We start from the raw sequence: 21,688 nt of genomic DNA on the forward strand, positions 1-21,688 counted from the left end.
TCAAGGTCCATCCATGTTATTGCAAATGGAATGATTTTGTTCTGTTTTGCAGCTGAGTAGTATTCCATTGTATATATGTACCACATCTTCTTTATCCATTCGTCTGTTGATGGGCACTTAGGTTGCTTCCACGTCTTGGCTATTGTAAACAGTGCTGCAATAAACATTGGGGTGCACAGGACTTTTGGGATTGCTGACTTCAGGCTCTTTGGATAAATACCCAGTAGTGGGATGGCTGGATGGTATGGTAGTTCTATTTTTAGTTTTTTGAGGAATCTCCATACTGTTTTCCATAGTGGCTGCACCAGTTTGCATTCCCACCAGCAGTGTATGAGGGTTCCTTTTTCTCCGCAACCTCTCCAACATTTGTTGCTATTAGTTTTAGATATTTTTGTCATTCTAACGGGTGTAAGGTGATATCTTAGTGTAGTTTTGATTTGCATTTCCCTGATGAGCAGCGATGATGAGCATCTTTTCATGTGCCTATTGGCCATCAGTATATCTTCTTTGGAGAAATGTCTGTTCATGTCTCCAGCCCATTTTTTGATTGGGTTGTTTGATGTTTTGTGGTTGAGTTGCGAGAGTTCTTTATATATTAAGGATATTAAGCCTTTGTCAGATATATGACTTGCAAATATTTTTTCCCAGTTAGTGGGTTGTTTTTTTGTTTCAATCCTGTTTTCATTTGCCTTGAAGAAGCTCTTTAATCTGATGAAGTCCCATTTGTTTATTCTTTCTATTGTTTCCCTTCTCTGAGAAGGCATGGTGTCCGAAAAGATCCTTTTAATACCGATGTCAAAGAGTGTACTGCCTACGTTTTCTTCCAGAAGCCTTATGGTTTCAGGTCTCACCTTTAGGTCTTTAATCCATTTTGAGTTTATTTTGGTGAATGGTGAAAAAGAATGGTCAATTTTCATACTTTTACATGTGGCTTTCCAGTTTTCCCAGCACCATTTGTTGAAAAGACTTTCTTTTCTCCATTGTAGGCCCTCAGCTCCTTTGTCAAAGATAAGCTGTCCATAGATGTGTGGTTTTATTTCTGGGCTTTCAATTCTGTTCCATTGATCTGTGCACCTGTTTTTGTACCAGTACCATGCTGTTTTGATTACTGTAGCTTTGTAGTATGTTTTGAAGTCAGGGATTGTGATGCCTCCCGTTTTGTTCTTTTTTCTCAGGATTGCTTTAGCAATTCGGGGTCTTTTGTTGCCCCATATGAATTTTAGGATTCTTTGTTCTAATTCTGTAAAGAATGTCCTTGGGATTCTGATTGGGATGGCGTTGAATCTGTGGATTGCTTTAGGTAGAACGGACATTTTAACTATGTTTATTCTTCCAATCCATGTACATGGAATGTCTTTCCATCTCCTTATGTCATCGTCCAATTCTCTCAGAAAGGCCTTGTAATTTTCATTATATAGGTCCTTCACTTCCTTAGTTAAATTTACCCCAAGGTATTTTATTCTTTTTGTTGCGATTGTGAATGGTATTGTATTCTTGAGTTCTTTTTCTGTTGGTTCATTACTGGAGTATAGAAATGCTACTGATTTATGCAAATTGATTTTATACCCTGCAACTTTGCTGTAGTTGTTGATTACTTCTAACAGTCTTCCAATGGATTCTTTGGGGTTTTCTATATATAAGATCATGTCGTCTGCAAACAGCGAGAGTTTCACTTCTTCCCTCCCTATTTGGATTCCTTTTATTCCTTTTTCTTGCCTGATTGCTCTGGCCAGGACCTCCAGTACTATGTTAAATAAGAGTGGTGATAGAGGGCATCCTTGTCTCGTTCCTCTTTTCAGGGGGATGGGGTTCAGTTTTTGCCCATTGAGTATGATGTTGGCTATGGGTTTGTCGTATATGGCCTTTATTATGTTGAGGTAGTTTCCTTCTATGCCCATTTTGTTCAGAGTTTTTATCATAAATGGCTGTTGGATCTTGTCAAATGCCTTCTCTGCATCTATTGCGATGATCATGTGGTTTTTATTCCTCAGTTTGTTGATGTGGTGTATCACGTTGATTGATTTGTGTATGTTGAACCATCCCTGTGTCCCTGGTGTGAATCCCACCTGATCCTGATGTATGATTCTTTTGATGAATTGCTGAATTCTGGTTGCCAAAATTTTGTTTAGAATTTTTGCATCTATGTTCATCAGTGATATTGGCCTGTAGTTCTCTTTTTTTGTGGTGTCCTTGTCAGGTTTTGGTATCAGCGTGATGTTGGCCTCATAGAATGTGTTAGGAAGTATTCCATCTTCCCTAATTTTTTGGAATAGCTTGAAAAGGATAGGTATTAAATCCTCTCTGAAAGTTTGGTAGAATTCCCCAGGAAAGCCATCTGGTCCTGGGGTTTTATTCTTTGGGATGTTTTTGATTGCTGTTTCAATCTCTTTCCTTGTGATTGGTCTGTTCAAATTGTCTGCCTCTTCTTGAGTGAGCTTTGGGAGATTGTAGGAGTCCAAGAATTTATCCATTTCCTCTAGGTTATCCATTCTGTTGGCATATAGTTTTTTGTAGTATTCTCTTATAATCTGTTGTATTTCTGCAGAGTCTGTTGTTGTTTCTCCTCGCTCATTTCTGATTTTGTTTATTTGAGCTTTCTCCCTTTTTTTCTTTGTAAGTCTGGCTAGTGGTTTGTCAATTTTATTTATCTTCTCAAAAAACCAGCTCTTTGTCTCATTGATCCTTTCTACTGCCTTTTTTGTTTCAATAGTATTTATTTCTGCTCTGATTTTTATTATTTCTCTCCTTCTGCTGACTTTGGGCTTCATTTGTTCTTTTTTTCTCTAGTTCAGTTAGGTGTGCTTTAAGGTTGCTTATTTGGGATTTTTCTTGTTTGTTAAGATGTGCCTGTATTGCGATGAATTTTCCCCTTAATACAGCTTTTGCTGTATCCCATATGAGTTGGTATGGCATGCTATCATTTTCATTTGTTTCCAGGTATTTTTTTATTTCTTCTTTAATTTCTTCAATGATCCATTGCTTGTTCAGTAGTGTGTTGTTTAGTCTCCACATCTTTGTGCCTTTCTCAGCTTTTTTCTTGTAATTAATTTCTAGCCTTATAGCACTATGATCTGAGAAGATGCTTGTTATTATTTCAATTTTTTTAAATTTGTAGAGGCTTGCCTTGTTTCCCAACATATGGTCTATCCTAGAGAATGTTCCATGTGCACTTGAGAAGAATGTGTATTCCGCTCCTTCAGGGTGGAGTGATCTATATATGTCTATTAAGTCCAATTGTTTTAGTTTTTCATTCAGCTCCACTATTTCCTTGTTGATTTTCTGTCTGGATGATCTGTCCATTGATGTGAGTGGGGTGTTGAGGTCCCCTACTATTATTGTGTTGTTTTTAACATCTTCCTTTAGGTCTGTTAATAGTTGCTTTATGAATCTTGGTGCTCCTGTGTTGGGTGCATAGATATTTATAAGCATTATTTCTTCTTGATGAAGTGTCCCTTTGATCATTATATATTGTCCCTCTGTGTCTCTCTTTACCTATCTTATTTTGAAATCCACTTGGTCTGATATGAGAATTGCAACACCTGCCTTTTTTTCCTTGCTATTTGCTTGAAGTATTGTCCTCCACCCCTTCACCCTGAGTCTGTGTTTGTCCTTGGGGCTGAGGTGTGTTTCCTGGAGGCAACAAATTGTTGGATCTTGTTCTTTAATCCATTTTGCCACTCTGTGTCTTTTTATTGGAGAGTTCAATCCGTTCACATTGAGAGTGATTATTGATGCATGTGGACTTAATGCTGTCAATCTGTTGCTCATTATCTTGTTTTCCTGTGTTTCTTTTCCTGTGTGCTTTAGACTACCCATTTAATACTGCAATTTCTTATGCTGGGTTTCTTAGATTTTTCCTTATCTATGATTTATGACTCTGTTCTGTACTTTATTTTAGTGTCTACCTTGAAGTTTGTATTTAGAGTCTCATGTATAATATAGTCTATTCTCTGGTGGTCTCTTACTTACTCGACCAATACTGATTTAGACCCTTTGCTCTTCCCCTCCTAAATAATTATTTTCATTTTTTATTCCAACTCGTCTTATTAATTTGTAGTGAGAGTGCTAAGATCGTCCTTGTTTTGGTAGTTTCCTTATTTTTACCCTAATGCTATAGTTGAATATTTGCTATCCTGTTCTGGTTCCATCCATCAGTCTCCCTAGTCTGTGGATTGTGTCCCCTTTCTCCCTTTTTTCTTTTTTCAAGTATGAGAGCCTTCTTGAGGATCTCTTGTAATGGAGGGCTTTTAGTTACAAATTCCCTTAACTTTTGTTTGTCTGGAAAAGATTTAATTTCTCCCTCATATCTGAAGGAAATTCTTGCTGGATAGAGTATTCTTGGCTGAAGGTTTTTATCCTTTAAAGCTTTGAATATATCACTCCATTCTCTCCTAGCTTGTAGGGTTTCTGTAGAGAAATCCGCTGACAGTCTGATAGGGGCTCCTTTATAGGTTATTTTCTTTTTTTTTTCTTACTTCCCTGAGTATTCTCTCCTTATCATTCCTATTTGCCATCTTTACTATTATGTGCCTTGCGGTGGGTCTTTTTACATTGACAAATCTAGGAGATCTAAAACCCTCCTCCACACACATTTCTCTGTTGATCCCTAGATTTGGGAAGTTCTCTTCAATAATTTCATTAAGCACACTTTCTGCTCCATTTTCCTTTTCCATATTCTCGGGAATTCCTATGATCCTTATGTTCTTTCTCCTCATTGAATCCATTATCTCTCGGAGATTTTCCTCATTTTTTTAAATTCTTAGTTCTCTTTCTTCCTCTGTCTGGCGCCATTCAGCCTGTCTGTCCTCGATTATGCTGATTTGCTCCTCTAGGTTGTCTACACGGGCATTCAGGGAATCCGTATTCTGTTTTATCTGGTCCATTGTGTTTTTCATCTCAAGTAATTCTGTTTGATTCTTCTTTATGATTTCAATCTCTTTTGTGAAGTAACTCCAGAACTCGGCTTGTTTCTCTATCTTTCTCTCTACCTCATTGAGTTTTTTGATTATAGCTGCTCTGAATTCATTATCACTTAGTTTACCTAATTCCAAGTCCGCAGGACTTAATTGTGTGTTTTTATTGTTTTCCTTCTGGTCTGGGGCTTTTATAAATTGCTGGATGGTAGAGGAGCGGTTTTTTCTCATGGTTGTAGAATTCAGTTGCAGTTACAGCCTGTCGCCACTAGATGGGGGCCGAGAGCGGCATGTTAGCTCTCCGCCTTGGGGCAAGACGGCTGCGCCCACTGGCTTTGCTGGGGGGGGGCGGGGGGGGGGGCTGGGGGCTGTTACTCACACGCACCGGTCTGGGTTCAGATCAGTTCTGTTCTCTGGTCTCCCAAGGCCCATGATTTATAGGGTCCCCGTGGACGGAAGCTTCCCCCCCCCCCCCCCCCCCCCCCCCCCCCCCCCCCCCCCCCGTCAGTGGGTCTCCACTGAATCAGCGGCAGGAGTCCTGGATGATCGCCCGGTCACGCGGCCCCTCCCCCGCTCCTTCCCGACCCGCGCCGCAGTGATCGCAGACTCTAGGGGAGGGAGCGATGTTCTCTCCTACCGTTCCAGCACCTCCGTAGGGGTAAAGCTAGGTTTATGATCTCCGCCTTCTTGGTATTGTAGGTCTCTAATGAGCTGGCATTATGTTTATTCTCTGAAATTCAGTTCTTCCAATCTTTTGTTGTATTTTGGAGGGGAGAGAATCCCGGGTCAGCTCACCCCACCATTTTGCTCCACCCACTCCTCTGCCTGATAATCTTAAGAAGACTTGCAGATGCATTTCAGGCATCTAATGAGTTCAAGAGTTCATCCTGAAGGACGAATTTGTTCCTCTCCTCTTCGTGTCCGCCCAGCTCCATTTTAGTGCCCTAACAGGACAGACACCGTCTTTCTTTAAATTCCAGTCGCTGTACCATTCATATCTCTGAGGTTGCCCCTGGGGTCAGTGGTCCAGGGTGCTCACCAGCCTTTGCCTGTCCTTCCATCTGTGCTGCCACAAAGCCCAGAGGACAGACAGCTCCATAGCCCGACCACCAAAGGGTGCAGCCCGGTCTCTCCTACATGTGAATGTGGACAACTTGAACCTCTACACATCCATGTCCTCAGGGGAAAATGTGTACTAAATAATATAATAAAAGTACTCGCCTCAGGCTGTGTGATGAGGATAAAATGAGATGATATGTTGAAAGTCTTAGGATGACACACAGAGGTGCTCAGTAAGGTTTATGTATTGAAGAATGGAGCAGGGAAGAGGAGGAAGACAAAGACCAAGGATAAAGAGGAGGGAGAAGAAACTTTCAAATTGTTTAGAGTTTAATACCTCTGGAATTCTCCAGCCTGGTCTTCCAAAGCCCCTAGGACTTGGTAGCAGCTGTGCCCCTGCCTCTGGGCATCTTCCAGAAATACGTTGAGCACATTCCAAGGACAACCTCCTCAACTGCTTTCCAACAATTTTTCTGTGCCACACCCCAGAGGGATTTGATCCAGTCCCAACAGCAGCAGGGGGCTGTTTCACCCTGGTTCTCAAGTGGGGTGGGGCTCCAGACAGGGAAGCTCACTGGATCTCCCTGATTCTGATGACTGCCCCCCACCCCATGGCCCATGAAGAATCATTGCCATACACTAGGGACATCCAATGTATGTGCCTTGCTTCTGAGCCGACAACAGTTCTGGAGGCCTCTTCCTGCCCCTCCATGGAGTTAGGGCAGCCAGAAGCCACTTCATGGTGATCTGGACAGTCTCTGGCTAAAGTCACAGTGACTTCAGGCTTTATTCTCAGAGTCCAAATAGCACAAACCAGTGCCTGGCCATGTTCCCAAATGAGGACTCTGACCTTTTAAGAATAGAATTTAGAGGTAGAAGAGAATCTAAAGATCACGTAACCAAACCCTTTCATTCTAGAGATGAGCAAACTGAGGCGTACAGAGGTGGGATGACCAGCCCAAAGTCCTACAGGTGACTAAAGTCAAAGGCACGACTAGAACTTGGATAACCTGACTTCTGTGGCTGATGCTCTTTGTACTATCTCAGAGTTTCTCCAAGTTGAGTGATGTACAGTCTTTTAAAAAAATTGCGGATCCCAATGTTGACGTAAACAATTGTATTATGTTGCTTAAGTACGAACAAAAGGAAAACTTGACATAAGCTTTGTATGTTTACATCAAAATAGATTTACGAGTTACATATCAATAAAATTATAAAATCAGTAACATTCAAATTAACCACATGAACGAGATGAATGATACTGTCTCACTGGAAAACTAAATTGCTGCTGGCAACATGAAGATGGTACGGACTGCTGCCACACGGCCACTCTGGGGTTCACCATGCTTACGTTATACCAGCAGCGTACTCAGTTCTCCCGCCTTTGGAATTACCAGGAAGACTTCACTCAAGCTAGATCTCCAATATCATTTTGCCTTTAATTGGCTTGTACATATCATTTGCATATTTAATCAAACCCTGTTCTTTTTTAGTGGTTTAACTAAAAAATAGGCTATATACACAAACCAGAAGGGTGGAAGCTGAAATCATCCGGCAACCCTAAGCTATAAGGCAGTCATGTTGATGATTCAGAGTATGTTTATATATATTTTAAAGTATATGAAATGAAAACATTTCAAAAATTTGTCCACAGGCTCTAGTTTGAGAAATGCTGCACCATATCCTACTGCCTGTGCCCTAAAAGCACAGACGGTGGTGAAACATCCCTATTACCTGCTACAAATATCTGAAACTCCACGTTCCAGAGCCACACCTTTCCTTCTCAAGGCTTTTCATCCATTAATGTCTTAGAATCGGTCCCTGGAAATCAAAAAATGCCCAAGTACAAGAGGGGTGTTCCAGATCAGGGAAGGGAGAGAAAGCACAGGAGATGGAGAAAGGGATCCACTGACTTACAAGGAGTGCTCGGTCAGCCCCACTCAGTTATTAAAATCTGAACACTGTAAAGGACCCCTGCTGATAATGCAAGGATGCAAGAACAACTAACGTGATAGTTAGTTACACAGTGCCTCTCCTCTGCTCCTCACTTTAACCCAAGGAGGAAGTTGGTGGATATGATCATTACCCCCATTTAATGAATGAAGAAACTGAACCCCAGAGGGGTTTGTGAGCCACTCAGGATAATGTTTAGTAAAGGGCAGACCTGTCATTGAAACCAGGATGCCCGACCAGACCTTCTCTTTCCTTCCTTTCACCTCTATACGAACATGAAAGTGAGTGACATGAAGATGTACATTTGAACCTTAGTACTTTTAGTAACAGGGCATTTCAGCAAGCTTGAGTCCTAGGGGTGAGCATTACAGGCTCAAAGAAAGACCTCCGAGAGGAAAAGGCTTGAAGCTTTGGTACGTTCTGTTCTACTATAAAGCAGGAGTAGTCCAATGCCAAAACATTAAATCATGGCATCTAGGAGGAGGAAGGATAAAACAGCTGGCTCCTAGGCCCAGCCCCGTGGCCGAGTGGTTAAAGTTGTGCACTCTCCTCTTCAACAGCCTGGGTTCACAGGTTCAGATCCCAGGCGTGGACCTACTCTGCTCACCAACCACGCTGTGGAGGTGTCCCTCGTACAAAAAAATAGTGGAAGATTGGCACAGATGTTAGCTCAGGACTAATCTTCCTCAAGCAAAAGAAAAAAGAGGAGGATTGGCAACGGATGTTAGCTCAGGGCAGATCTTCCTCAGGAAAAAAAAATAAACAAAACAACCCCCCAAAAAACCGTCAGCCTTCTCAGATCCTGCTGTATTTTACTTCATTGCCTGTAACACAATGAAGTCACAAAATGGAACAATTTAAAAGAAAATATTCTTATGTACACCTACACGTCTGCAGTTCCCTCTTGAATTTTCAGAGCATGTTAATTTGGAATTGCTAAATTTCTTCACGTGCGATCCTTCAGCTTGTTAGAACCACTGATCTTCGTTGGCTTATATAGTTTCATCAAGAGCTCAAAGATGTTTCCCTTTTCAAATTATTTCCTTGCTTGTTCACTTTATCAGTTTCTCATTCACACATCAGTAAACTGTATAAATCACCTTAAACCTTGCCGATTTATTTAAACAGTAGCTAAGGCTTTATGACAGGATAACAGAAGCGTTGCTGCCCTGGATCAGACCAATGGTCCCCCAGCTTAGAATGTAAAGGCAATATTTAGAATCAAGGCATATTTTGAAGAAAGGCAAAATTACCTTCCAAGATTTCAACCTTCAATACCTATGAACTGTATCTTTGCTGGTAATAAAATTAAAACAAGTACAATAAAAAAAAATTAGCACATGCTGGTGATGAGAACAAACACTGGCAACATCAGTAAAACATCTTTGGAACTATCACTACCTTTAAAATGCTCTTTTTTTTACTTCCTCTTCTGGGGTTCTCTCAAAAATTGATAATCTTAAGTATTTTAAAAAAGCTTTATGTACACAGATGTTCGTCATAGGATACTAACAAACATTTGAAAAAGTTTAAGTATAGAAATATGGTAAATTTATTCAATGGTCTATTAGACAGTCATTTTAAATGTTAATTGTATCTTCTATTTCTTTATATACTTTTAAAATGAGTAGGTACTATTTATAATGATGTACATATATTAATTATTTCTATATATTTTTGTTATGTGCCGCACGTCCACGTGTGTGTATAGTACAGCATTAGGGATCTCAAAGTAGAACCAATTACCCATTTGTTCATTAACTCATCCACTTCTTAAACATTTAGTGTGCACCTACTGTGTGCCAGGTTGTGTGCTGATCTGAGTATTCAATACTATGTAAGAACATTTCTTGCTTCGAAAGACCTTACAATCTGGCAAGACAGATAGACAATACTGGAAAGTGCAATATAATAAAAGATGCAGCATCACTGGAATAAGCAAGATGATGTTACAGAAAGCACAGAATTAAGGCATCTAATCTAGCCCATACTTGGAAGATCGGGGTAGGTTTCCTGGAGGAAGGGACCTCTAAGCACAGTACTTGGCATACAGTATATGCTCAATAAATGTATTTTGAATGAATGGCATCTGAAGACAGAGGACAAAGAGAGAAGAAACCCTTTCAAGCCAGAGACCACAGCATGAGCTAAGGATGAGAAGCAAGAATATAAAATATTTTTAGGAAGTCAAAAATTTTCCAATATGGCTAGAATTTGGAGTTGAAAGTAGAGAAGTGACAAGACTTGAGGCCAAAGAGGTGAGTAGGGACAAGACTAGGAAAACTCTGGAGTTTGGCCTCATGCTGAGAATGGGGAGTGAGGATATTGCCAGATTGGCCCCGTAGAAGGGTCCTAGACAGAATGACACACACATCGACACGAATTCACATTAACTGAATGTGAAATGAAACAGAGAGGGAGGAGTCAGGGTGCCTGGCAGCAATGGAAGCAGTGTGGTATTATGTATATTTTACCACAATGAAAAAAAGTATCAGATGCAAGTTCTGGGATCTTACCTTCCAGTGTGGGCCTGTCCCAGGGCCACAAGATGAACACTGCCAAATGACTGAAGGACCAAGACCCGCTCAAAACCACTCATCTCAAAGTTCTGACGATGGATGGTGGTGACGGTTGCACAACAATGTGAATGCACTTAATGCCACAGAACTGTACACTTAAATATGGTTAAAAGAGCAAATTTATTTTATATATATTTTACCATAATTTTTAAAAATTAATCTCAGCCCAAACTAAACATTACCTCACAGAGGTTTTGAATTCTTTGAGCATCACAAAAGAAACATGGTGAATAAAGCAATCAGTAGGAAATACTACGTGCAGTCCTCTCATCCCAGTTCTCACTGACTCCTTGTAAGACTCCCAGAAGTAATGAGCAAATCTTAGTAGGTTGCTTCGATTTAATGCAACAAGTATTTATTGCAGTATCTACTATGTTCAAATTATCATGTTAAAAAAGTACAGGGGCTGGCCCAGAGGTGTAGTGGTTAAGTTTGTGGACTCCACTTCAGTGGCCTGGGGTTCACAGGTTCAGGTCCTGGGCACAGACCTACACACCACTCATCAAGCCATGCTGTGGTGGCATCCCACATACAAAATAGAGGAAGACTGGCACAGATGTTAGCTCAGGGCCAGTCTTCCTCACCAAAAAAAAAAGCACAAAGCAGGACAGCAAACTAGAGTAGTGATGCAATTAAAGATGAAGCCTGCTAGTGGCCTTAAGCAGCTCTTGGATGTTTGTAACCCTGGCTCTAACTGTACAATGTGGATTCCTTCTAATTGGAGTCATCAGAACTGTCACAGATACATCTGGTGGAGACAGGCAATAGCTTACCCTTAGCCAGCTTCTCTTTCCATAAAGAATTGGAGAGTGTTTCAGAAATATATTCAAAGGATTATAATTAATGAAGCAAAACCTCTTAACAGGGAACATAGCTGTCTCCACCATATAACGCAATGCAACAGTATAAATTTGAAAGTCAGTACAGTCACAAGAAGACCAAGAATTGTGTAAAATAACCTAGAAGTTTAGAGGGTAAGTACACAGTCTACATTGATGCCCTCTTTCTAGAGGTTCCCTCTGTCAAAAAAAAAGGTTAACTTTTTTTTTTAATCATAGTATTAAGTTCACTGAATAAAAACGAAGTGGTTAAAAACCGAAATAAACAGCAAAAGTTTTCCATTAATCCTTTTAGTTCAATTTTAAGGTTGATAGACAATTAGTACACTTTTAGAAACATTATAGTTAGAATATTATATATACTGCAACTTCTGTTTTCCATGACTTGGACATCTGTATTCCAAGCTAGGTCCTTTTCGTTCTTTTCTTTACAGATTTTGGTTTTAAATTACAAAATATAGGCTTTTGAAACAACCAATATAATACAATTATGTATAAGGAAAACATTACTAATTCTTTCTACCCTATGATAGTTAAATTCTACATCAACTTGGCTAGGCTATGGCCGTCCAGTTGTACAGCAAACACTGGATGTTGCTGTGAAGGTATCTTATAGATGTGAAAAACATCTACGGTCAGCTGACGTTAAGATTACACTCCACAACAGGGTGGGCCCCATCCAATCAGTTACAGGCTTTAAGAGAAAAAACTGAGGTTTCATGGAGAAGAAGGAATTCTGCCTCAAGACTAACAGAAATCCCACCTGAGTTTCTAGTCTACTGGCCTGCCCTGCTGCCCTACCGATTTCAGACTCGTCGATCACCCACAATCGCATGGGCCTATTCATTAAAGTAATTCATGTATGTGTACACACACACACACACACACACACACTCTATTGGTTCTGTTTCTCTACAGAACTCTAATGCACATCCTTTAAATCCATTTCCTACCTATGAAAGTTTATGCTTTTTCCCTAAGAAATGAGTTTGTGGTATACGTACGAGTCTGCATCTTAACTTTTTTCTACTTAACAACATATCCTGGACATCTTTCCAGATTAACAGGCTGAGATCCAACTCATTCTTCTCAGGAACCACACAGTAAGCCACTGCACACATTATGATGTAAGCGGGGCGGGGGGGGGGGGGGGAGTAGACACACATAGGTAGTTTCCAGTGTTTTGCTCTTGGTTCCGTTATTTTGCATCAAGCTTTCAAGAAAGCGATTCAAACACTGCCCTTGTCTTGTATTCCTATGCTTTGCTTCAGAATGGATCTACTTATAATCTACCGAAAATCGACCCTATCAGATTTTCCCAGCTGCCAGTTTAAAAATAAATAGCCTGGATTTAAGGCCAAAAGAGTCTAACAGGTGCTAGGCAAGTGTGAGTTCTACTATTCACAGGCCTTTGAGAAACACCAGCGGCGGGCTGCTCTCCGGGACCTCCACAGAAAGTCAATCCTGTACAACTACGTCACTTAATCTCTCAGGGGGGAGAACTGAGACAGAAAGCCTCCCCCTTTTTCCCAATTCTGTTTTTTTAAGAGACTAAGTTTAATTCAAATGTTAAGACGACAGGCACCTAGAAAATATTTTTAAGTAAAAAAATGAATGAACCAGGTTTGCATTTCCTGCACTGGTTATTTTATGCCAACCAGAGACGTCTCTGCTTAGTCCACAGTTAACCTCGGATCCCAGTTCCTGCCTCTGGTCAACACCCAACAGTGGAAGGAGGACTGGGGGAACCTGAAAGTGCAGGGCACTGATGTCAGCACAGTGGTGTTCTCCAGGGTGCCCTGCCAAGCCAGGCCACGAATCAAATTCACCGGCCTCTACTGAGCTGCAGGGTATTTCATACAATGGGAGGGCACACAGGTGTCCAGGCAATGAGTAAGATGATCCCAACAACTTCCCTGTGCAGAGAGAACTGTCTGAAGCCACTTTCACAAACGCTATTTCTACTCCAGCCCTCTGGACTCTCTGGAGCTAGTCTCTGTTTAAATATTTCTATTTATCTGAAATAATCACACGTTATTTTTATTATTATATATTACTTCAGTTTATTAAATAATGAAACAAGGTTTAGGCCACATATTCCAATGATGTTTAAATAAAGAGCTCAAAATATGAAGGCATATGAAAAATTTATAGTCTTCAGATAATACATACTATTTCGAGTACATGAATAAATATGAAGAACAGGAGTCATTTTTTATATCACAGATCAGCAACATTTACCATCAATAATTACAGAACTCCACAAGCAAATGAAAAATTCCACTTTCTTCTTTTTGGTTATAAAAGCTAAAAATCCTTTTGCTACATTTACGCATATCCAAGGGGGCAGAGGAACTTGTAGCCACACCCCTGAAAACAAGGGGAGCAAGTCTCCCAAGCCTTTAATTCTTTCTTGGTTAGAAGCTTCAACAATGGCATTAACCCCTTCAGGAAGCAGAAAAACCAACACAGGTTAAGATTCTGTTCTACAGAGTGTTTAATAAATCTACACTGAAGAAATACTAAATTTCTGTCTCAAAAACGTGCTTAAGTTTCACAGTGAGGTTTGAATTTCTTTTCATCCTGGTATGAACATGTGCATAATTTTAATAAATTGATAGAATGAATATTGCATGGTCTTTAAAATGAACTTCCTTCTACTGTTTTAGAAATTATATGTACACTTAAAAAGGAAAATTTCTACATTAAAAAAAAAGTGGTTCATATAAAGTAATCCTTTAAGCTCAAGGAACTTGAAAGTGAACGCCTTTCTATAGAAAGCCCTTACCACATTAATGGAATGTTTTGGTAAGAAGAAAGAACTCTCCTCTCTATAAAGATATGGTTTGGTACCAGAAGTGAAGCCTGAAGGAGCCTAGCGTCCCAGAGTCACGTCTACAGCTGGCCAAGGAGATCTGAACTTTCATCTTAGTCTTTAAGCAACTAACACCTACATGCCACTCCACCTCCCCTTCTTTTTCCCTTTCTCTTTAATGACTTTGTCTCAGCTCTTTCTTTTGAAAATAAAATTGTGCTGCACAAAATCTTTGTCAAAGTCAACATTAACAAAGAAGGCAAGCTGAAAGTGACTGGGAGGAAAACTGTCCAATGCCCAAGGAAAACCTGCATCCCTTCTTTCTATTCTGCTTGAAGGGAGGAGGCAGCCCAGGGGCTAGAGGGTAAGTGCCCGGCACACATGCAGAAGTGCATGCCCTGGAGCCCCAGTTAGTATGTATTGAATGTTGTCCTCCAAGCGTAGAACTGAAGGTGCCCCAAGTAAATATTTCCCTTTCCTGGGCTGTCTTCTAGAAGTGCAAAGTTCCTGGGGCTCTCAGAGTCACTTTTTATTTTGAAACGAATAAGTCGAAGATGAGAAAGAAGAGGCAGGGGGACAGCCCGGTGGTGCAGCGGTTAAGTTCGCATGTTCCGCTTCAGCGGCCGGGGTTCGCCGGTTCGGTTCCCGGGTACGGACATGCCACCACTTGGCAAGCCATGCTGTGGCAGGCGTCCCACATGTAAAGTAGAGGAAGATGGGCACGGATGTTAGCTCAGGGCCAGTCTTCCTCAGCAAAAAGAGGAGGATTGGCGGCAGATGTTAGCTCAGGGCTAACCTTCCTCAACAAAAAAAGAAGAGGGAGAATGATTTATCTTGTCTTTAGAAGAAAAGAAGAAAGGGAGATATTATACACCTCTTATCAGAAACTACATAAATAGGTGCAGCATTAAAGTTTTTAGAATTTCAAACAAGTATTTTCTATCCAAAGTAATTCAGAAGCCCAAGACATGAAATATTTTAACAAACATGACCTGATCTAAAGTAAAAACTGGGGAAATCACTTGCAACATTTTGCTGAAGAAAACACAATAAAACCTCAGTTTATACAGTGCTCTTTCTTTCATAAGGCCTGTAACAAGAGCTTCACCCAGGATTACAAAGAGAAGCCCCTGATAAGTTGACTCTTCTATACACAAAGGCTATTTATTCTGGGATGACAGCTGTATGACAGCAGGATGTAAACACACTCACACTACAAGTCAGGTAGTAACAGCTGCTGGTTTCTTTATTTGACCTTTAACATCAATAGATGTTATTATTCCCATTTTACAGATTGGGAAATAAAACTTTGCTAAATATCAAAGAGCAAATTGCTAACATTACCTAAGAGAGAACCTGAGCTGCTTGAAACACCTGCCACCAACACGGACCCCATCACCTTCAAAACCAACACATCACACCATCATGGGTTTAGATGTCAATACTTTGTAACAATTCCTCACAAAGGTCAAGTCTTCAAAGGCTTAAAATCACTTATTATAAGTGAAAGATCCTGCCAAAATAGGAAATTACAAAGCAGTGCAGTGTTCCAGAGGTCTACTTCCTGCACTGCTTACACCCGGGGTTGAAGAGTCCAGGTCTTCACGTGTGTGATTTCTTCAGCCGACAAGAAGCCAAAGCCCCCAGGAGATCAGGAACAGTAAGCCCCTCCCGGAGGCTCTATTCCCTGCTTCCGACGAGCTTGTTCAGAGCAGCCGGGTCTTCCCGCCTCGGAGCTGCCAGGATCAGGTGCTCCTCTCCCCTGAAGAAAACAGCACACACTTCCTGATCTTCTTGCAAGTTTTCCTTAGCAAGAAACACGCATTTAAAAGTTATCTTTGACGTTGAAGGGCACTTTAATGGTAAAGACTAGGGTTTGGATGTTACAGTTTATGCCATTAAATGTTTGCTGCAGAGCATCTGATGCCAACACACAGCAATCTGAACTAACCCAGTCTTCATCTGCTGCTCACACCTCAGAATCTGTGACGAGCCAAGCGGTGAGAAGCAGTGTGCAACACAGGAAGCTTTACTCTTTCGGAAGTGAGCATTTTCGGAGCGCTGTCTCATGGAGCCTGGACTTGTCACAAATCCAATTTCTTCAGCTGCTCATATGTCACAAAGAACTGCAGTTATCAGTTAAGGCTGACAAAAAAGATGCCATCTCAACAACCCTGAGGTATGAAATCAGACCCACAAATAGCACATCTCCTAACAAATATGTCTGGGCAGACCACATGATGTGGACGTGGTGAAATGAGGGGCTCCATCCCTAACTGCCCCAGAAGATCGCCACATAAGCCTTCCCAAGGTCGCCTTGGAACAGAAAGATCACAGCTGACACAGACAAATCCCCCAGCATCAGCTCCGACGGCCTCTTGGAAGATTATATCCTCACTAACTAGCTTTTATGACTTTGCTGTGGCAGGAAGACTTTCCAGAACAGTAAATTCTGTGAGAAAGAGAAAAACAGCAAGCCCTGGGAAGCTCTCTTCAAGGGTTTCTGCTAAGCAGGCCTCCGAAGGACGGAGCTGCAGCTAAAGAGAAATAAGAGGATGGTGAAAGCCAATATTTCCTACTTTATATATAATCCTGCCCTTTCATGTCTAATAAACTGCTACTTCTTTCCTGCCTCCCACTTTGGCACATAGTGGGATCATTCTGATCAGCCAAATAATTCAGGGGCTAATTCCTGTTTATCCTTAGGCACTCTCTAAAATAAGCATTCTAGAACTCCCCCACCAAACCACTTCCTTCCCAAGGGTGGCTAGGGATAAAAATCAATTCTTGTGTCTCTCTGAAATCATAAAAACTCAGCTTCTGGAGCAGAGTCTGAATAAAAATTTTTATTGATAGCACTACTTTTCAATAGCACCATCACTAAACCAAGATTCATAGTGCCTAGCACACAGACTTCACATTTCCTAAAAAAGCACCTGAATAGTTCTTAGAATCAGAGGAACTCAAAAAAGTAAGAACTTACTTCTAAATTATAATTAATAACATGATAGTTTATACAAACAACATTTGTTTAGCTACATCTTTTTTCAGATCTACTACAACAGAAAAGGATACAATGATGTTCCAAGGTCCAAGTCTCAACCAATTTGGCCAAAACCCTTTATACAGAGCAAAAAACCCTTCATTCTTCCATGTCTAAGGGGAAAAAAAATAAGTTAACTTCCAACTTTCCAATTATGTCAAACGTATTAATAATTAGTAGCCAGACTCATCTATTTTTCTTTAAAATACAATCCTGTTTGGAAGGACTATTTAAGAAATCATTGCCATCTGCCTCTTCTTGTTCTTTAAAGGCTTCTGCATAGGTGAAGACTAAGGCTCCACGCCAAACTACCCCTTCACAGAAAACACACAGCAGTTGAATGAGTAAGAAATTAGATTTAATTCGAACTAAAGTCTTTTGCTTCCAAGCCATTTGGGTTCATAAACAGGTCGGAAATAAAGAGGCAATGGTGGTAAAGATATCATTCAGAGCACCACTGTTTCATAAGTTACTGGATGGATAAAAAGTACTTTTGCTTCATTAAAGCAGTACTTAAAGTCTAGAATGCACCAGAATCACGCTGGATAACAGGAACCATAAAGTGGTCCCTAACCTTTGACAACTAACAATCTAGTAGGGGTGACAGTCTCAAACTTTTGTCCACTCGTGAACAATAGGCTCGATTATTTAAGCTGAGAACTACAGAAAGATCGACGCGTTGCCTTGAGAGAGATGTCTGAACGAAGGATATTCATTCCAGTTTGACTCAACAGGAAGGAGATCTATTTTGGAAGGAGACACAGTTCTACTATGATCACAGGAAATACGACTATTTTCTCACCCTTCGCAGCAGAGCAGAGATATAAAGAAATGAACTTTCACTTCTAAATATTCATCCAGATTTTGTATTTATAACCAGTAATCCTGGTGTGGTGAAAACTGGTACCATCTCAGGCTTTTAGAGCATCACTCGTCTTAGTTTTAACAGCTCTCGAAATTTAGTTACCTCTTAGGTAAAAAACAAATAAATAAAACATATATCTATTTGGAGACAGATTCATTGATTGAAGCAATCCACTAGAATGCTGAAGATTAAGTAAAATAAATTTTCTTATTTCCTTATAGCGGCCCTTATTATTATCAATTATACTAACAATAAGGGCTTACTACATTCTAGGCCCTATGCTAACTGCTTTCTAGGCTTTATCTCACTTACTTTCACAATAACCCTATGATGCAGGCGCTATTATTGTCCCATTTTATTTATGAGGAAACTGAGGTATAAGGAGTCTAGACCTTGACCAAAGACACAGTTACAAGTGACAGATCCACAGGTCTGTCTTGCTCTAAACTCTATGCTCTTAAATCATAAGAAACTCTTCAAAGGGTAATGTGGAATCTCATGGGCTACGAAAGGAATTCACAACTCCATACAGATGGACATTCATTCTCACCTGTAACAAGCAATCCAGGGTACCCGTGTAGCCAGGGCAGCTGCCATCTCGAAGGACTCTCTGATTCATCATACGTGTTCTCACAACATCAACAGGGTTTGAGGCCAGCGCCCCGGCCAGACCACAGGTGAAGCTTGAGCTATGAAGAAGATACCATTGGAAAAAGAAAAAGTTCACCACCGAGCTGCAACCACCACTATCAAAGACAAGAAACAGCCTCCTCCCAAACTATGTTAAAGTGACACATAAGAAGATGCAACAAGATGAAATGCACCAAGAACGAGGTTCATATTTAGAGAGCCGCACCAACTCCTTCAACACCAGCACCGAACATACAGGCTTACACACTCCAGCCACAGCTAAGAATATCTTTGAGTTTCTGGAATGTTAAAGAATCAAAGAAACGTGAAGGAACGTCCTCCAAGGATGGTCTATTGCATCTGTTCACCTATAAGCAGGCATCAGAGACATTTCAGCCATATCATAACCATGTTTTTCTTAGAGATCAGAGAAAAAGATCTCCTCACTGGAATGCCCACGAGGGCCCACAGGTTCTACTACATTTTCAGTCTCAGAGGACGACCACAGACCACACTTGCTACCAATTAACTCAGAGCAGAGGTCTCAACTTCGGCACTGCTAACATTTTGTCCTGGATAGTCCTTTGTTCTGGAGGTCTGTCCTGTGCATCCTAAGATGTTTAGCAGCATCGCTGCCCTCTACCTAGGAGATGCCAATAGTACTCCCCCTAGTCATAACAATCAGAATAGTTGCCAGAAATGGCCAAATGTCCTCTGAGGGGCAAAAACCATCCCTTAATGGATTAAACTCTGACACATCCATACTAATCTGCAGCTATCAAAAATAAATGAAGACTGTATGTACCAACACGGAAAGATATCTGGAATGTATTATTAAATTTTAAAAAGAAAGACAAATACTGTATAAGTGACAACTTATACACGAAATCTAAAAAAAAAAGCAAACAAAAAAGAGAGGAGCAGAGTGGTTTTCAGGGGCTTGGCGGTGGGGGAATTAGGCAGAGGCTGGTAAAAGGAGACAAACTTTCAGGTATAAGATGAATCAGGTCTGAGAATCTAACATATAACGTAGTGACTATAACTGATGACACTGCATTGTATAAACGAATTCAGCCGAGAGAGAACTTAAATGTTTTCACACACACACACAAAAAGTAAACATGCGAGGCAATGGATGTGTTAACTCGACGTAGGGAATCCTTTTATAGTGTATACGTATATCAAATCATCATGTCATACACTTTAAATATCTTACAATTTTATTTGTCAATTATACCCAATAAAGCTGAAAAAATAAAGATAAAACTAAAAAGTAAGAGAATGCAAAGCACGATCTTATTTGTGTAATAAAGTACCATACATGTAATATCCTTTTGTAGACATATTTGCATGTGCACAGAAAACGCCTAGAAAGTACACATCAAACTGTTAAGAACGGCTACCTACAAAAACGGATAAGGACTTTTACTTTTTCCTGGTTCGCTTCTGTATTGTAATTTTTCAAATATGAGAATATAATACTTTTGTAATCAACTTTCTTTAAATTCACATAAGTATGTAGCAAATTTCCACCCTCAACTCATGCATACCTAAAATATTAATTTTTTAAAAATCCTCAACATACAGGAAGTGGGTATACACGGTGTCTCCCATCAGGCCCGAGAGGATCAGATGCTTCTTGGTGAGGTCGTAGACCGGCAGCTCCACGCCAACAACAATAGCAGCCCTCTGAGCGGTGAGGGACACGCCCTGCGCAAAAATATTAGATTCAGATGTCTCTGCAAAAAACAAGCCTTGCAAATGTGCAAAGGTTCTACTCCACAAACTACAGCAATTTTTATGTTTTGCTGCTGATAGGCAGAAATGTAGTGACAGAGTAGAAAAGACTAGAGCGTAGGAAGTCAGAAGCTCCAAAGTCTAATTCTGATTCCGGTACTAACTATATGACCTTGGCCAGACCTTAGCCAGGACAAGTCACCTCTCAGAGCCTCTGGTTTCCTTGTACATAATAAGAGGATTGTACTGGATGACCTTTACTGATAAACCACTAGAATAGTAGCAAGTAGCACTCCATACCAGCGTTTGCCTAATAATAACAGTCACCACTTACGAGCCATAAAATCATACAGGTCAAAAAATCCAATGTAACTGTAACCCAGAAACCCCTTCTCCATAAGAATTTTTTAAAAAGCAAGGAAACAAAAAAGTACTCAATATTCACAGAATCTCTTATATATGAATTATTCAGAAAGTCCTTTAAAATCATGACGTATTCCTTATATTTCCATTTTACAGATGAGGAAATTAAGGAAGAAGCCATCTTCCAGGGCAGATGTCACTCTTCTTCCCTTACTCCATTATGCCATTTGGATTAAATAAAATGATGGAAATAGGAAAAAGGAACTCAAAAAAGGAAGAACTAAGTCAGATGGATGCGTTTTTCAAGCTTACCTTCCACAGTCCTCTCGTTCCCTCTTGCTGGTAAATGTTAATGAAGTTGCCTATCATTCCTCCTTGAATGGTGCTGCTTTGTGCTTGCATCCGTATCTAGAGATGATTTTAAAGACTAACATGAGGACACTAGCACACTTCTCCCCAAATGTAGACCTCTGAAAATCATTCAATCTCTTGTTTAATGCTCATTACAAGAAAAAAATTATAATATAAATGCCAGTTTAAAATGTCCTCAGTAGACTAAAATTAATTTATAAGGATTGGTTCTCAGGCACTTTGGAATCAACAAAAAAGCATCTAGAAGAGTCCAGAGAGTCCTGGATACAGTAGCTCATGAAGTGTCAAAAGATATTCATTTTTTTTAAATAGTCTTTTGAAAAGGAAAGAAAATGGCATATTTCCCTACAGGTTACTAAGTAGGAAAGAGAGAACATGATGGTAATTCTAAAGATTTAACATAATTAGTAAGAGTATTCAGTGTACCTGGCAGCACCAAGCATGGGTGAACGTATTTCCTATTTTAGTTACTCCAAGCCACTATTATTTCCAACCAGCTGAACCAAAAGGTATGCAGGCG

General features: G+C 40.3%; 1 protein-coding gene across 7 annotated transcripts in view; it reads right to left on the bottom strand.

Moving 5' to 3' along the window:
• Positions 1-13,989: 13,989 nt before the first annotated feature.
• SLC25A30 (solute carrier family 25 member 30) overlaps positions 13,990-21,688 on the bottom strand; it is a 34,102-nt gene continuing 26,403 nt past the window's right edge. For all 7 annotated transcript variants that reach the window (XM_001491277.6, XM_014732102.3, XM_023621605.2 and 4 more), the window contains 5 exons: positions 21,109-21,204; positions 20,282-20,406; positions 18,617-18,755; positions 17,234-17,314; positions 13,990-16,284 (listed from right to left, as the gene is read on the bottom strand). In XM_001491277.6, the coding sequence (XP_001491327.1) occupies positions 16,243-16,284; positions 17,234-17,314; positions 18,617-18,755; positions 20,282-20,406; positions 21,109-21,204 (483 nt within the window). In that variant the 3' untranslated portion in view covers positions 13,990-16,242. The remainder of the gene's footprint in view (positions 16,285-17,233; positions 17,315-18,616; positions 18,756-20,281; positions 20,407-21,108; positions 21,205-21,688) is intronic.

The sequence above is a fragment of the Equus caballus genome, chromosome 17, assembly GCF_041296265.1.
Source record: "Equus caballus isolate H_3958 breed thoroughbred chromosome 17, TB-T2T, whole genome shotgun sequence".
Classification (NCBI taxonomy): Eukaryota; Metazoa; Chordata; class Mammalia; order Perissodactyla; family Equidae; genus Equus; species Equus caballus.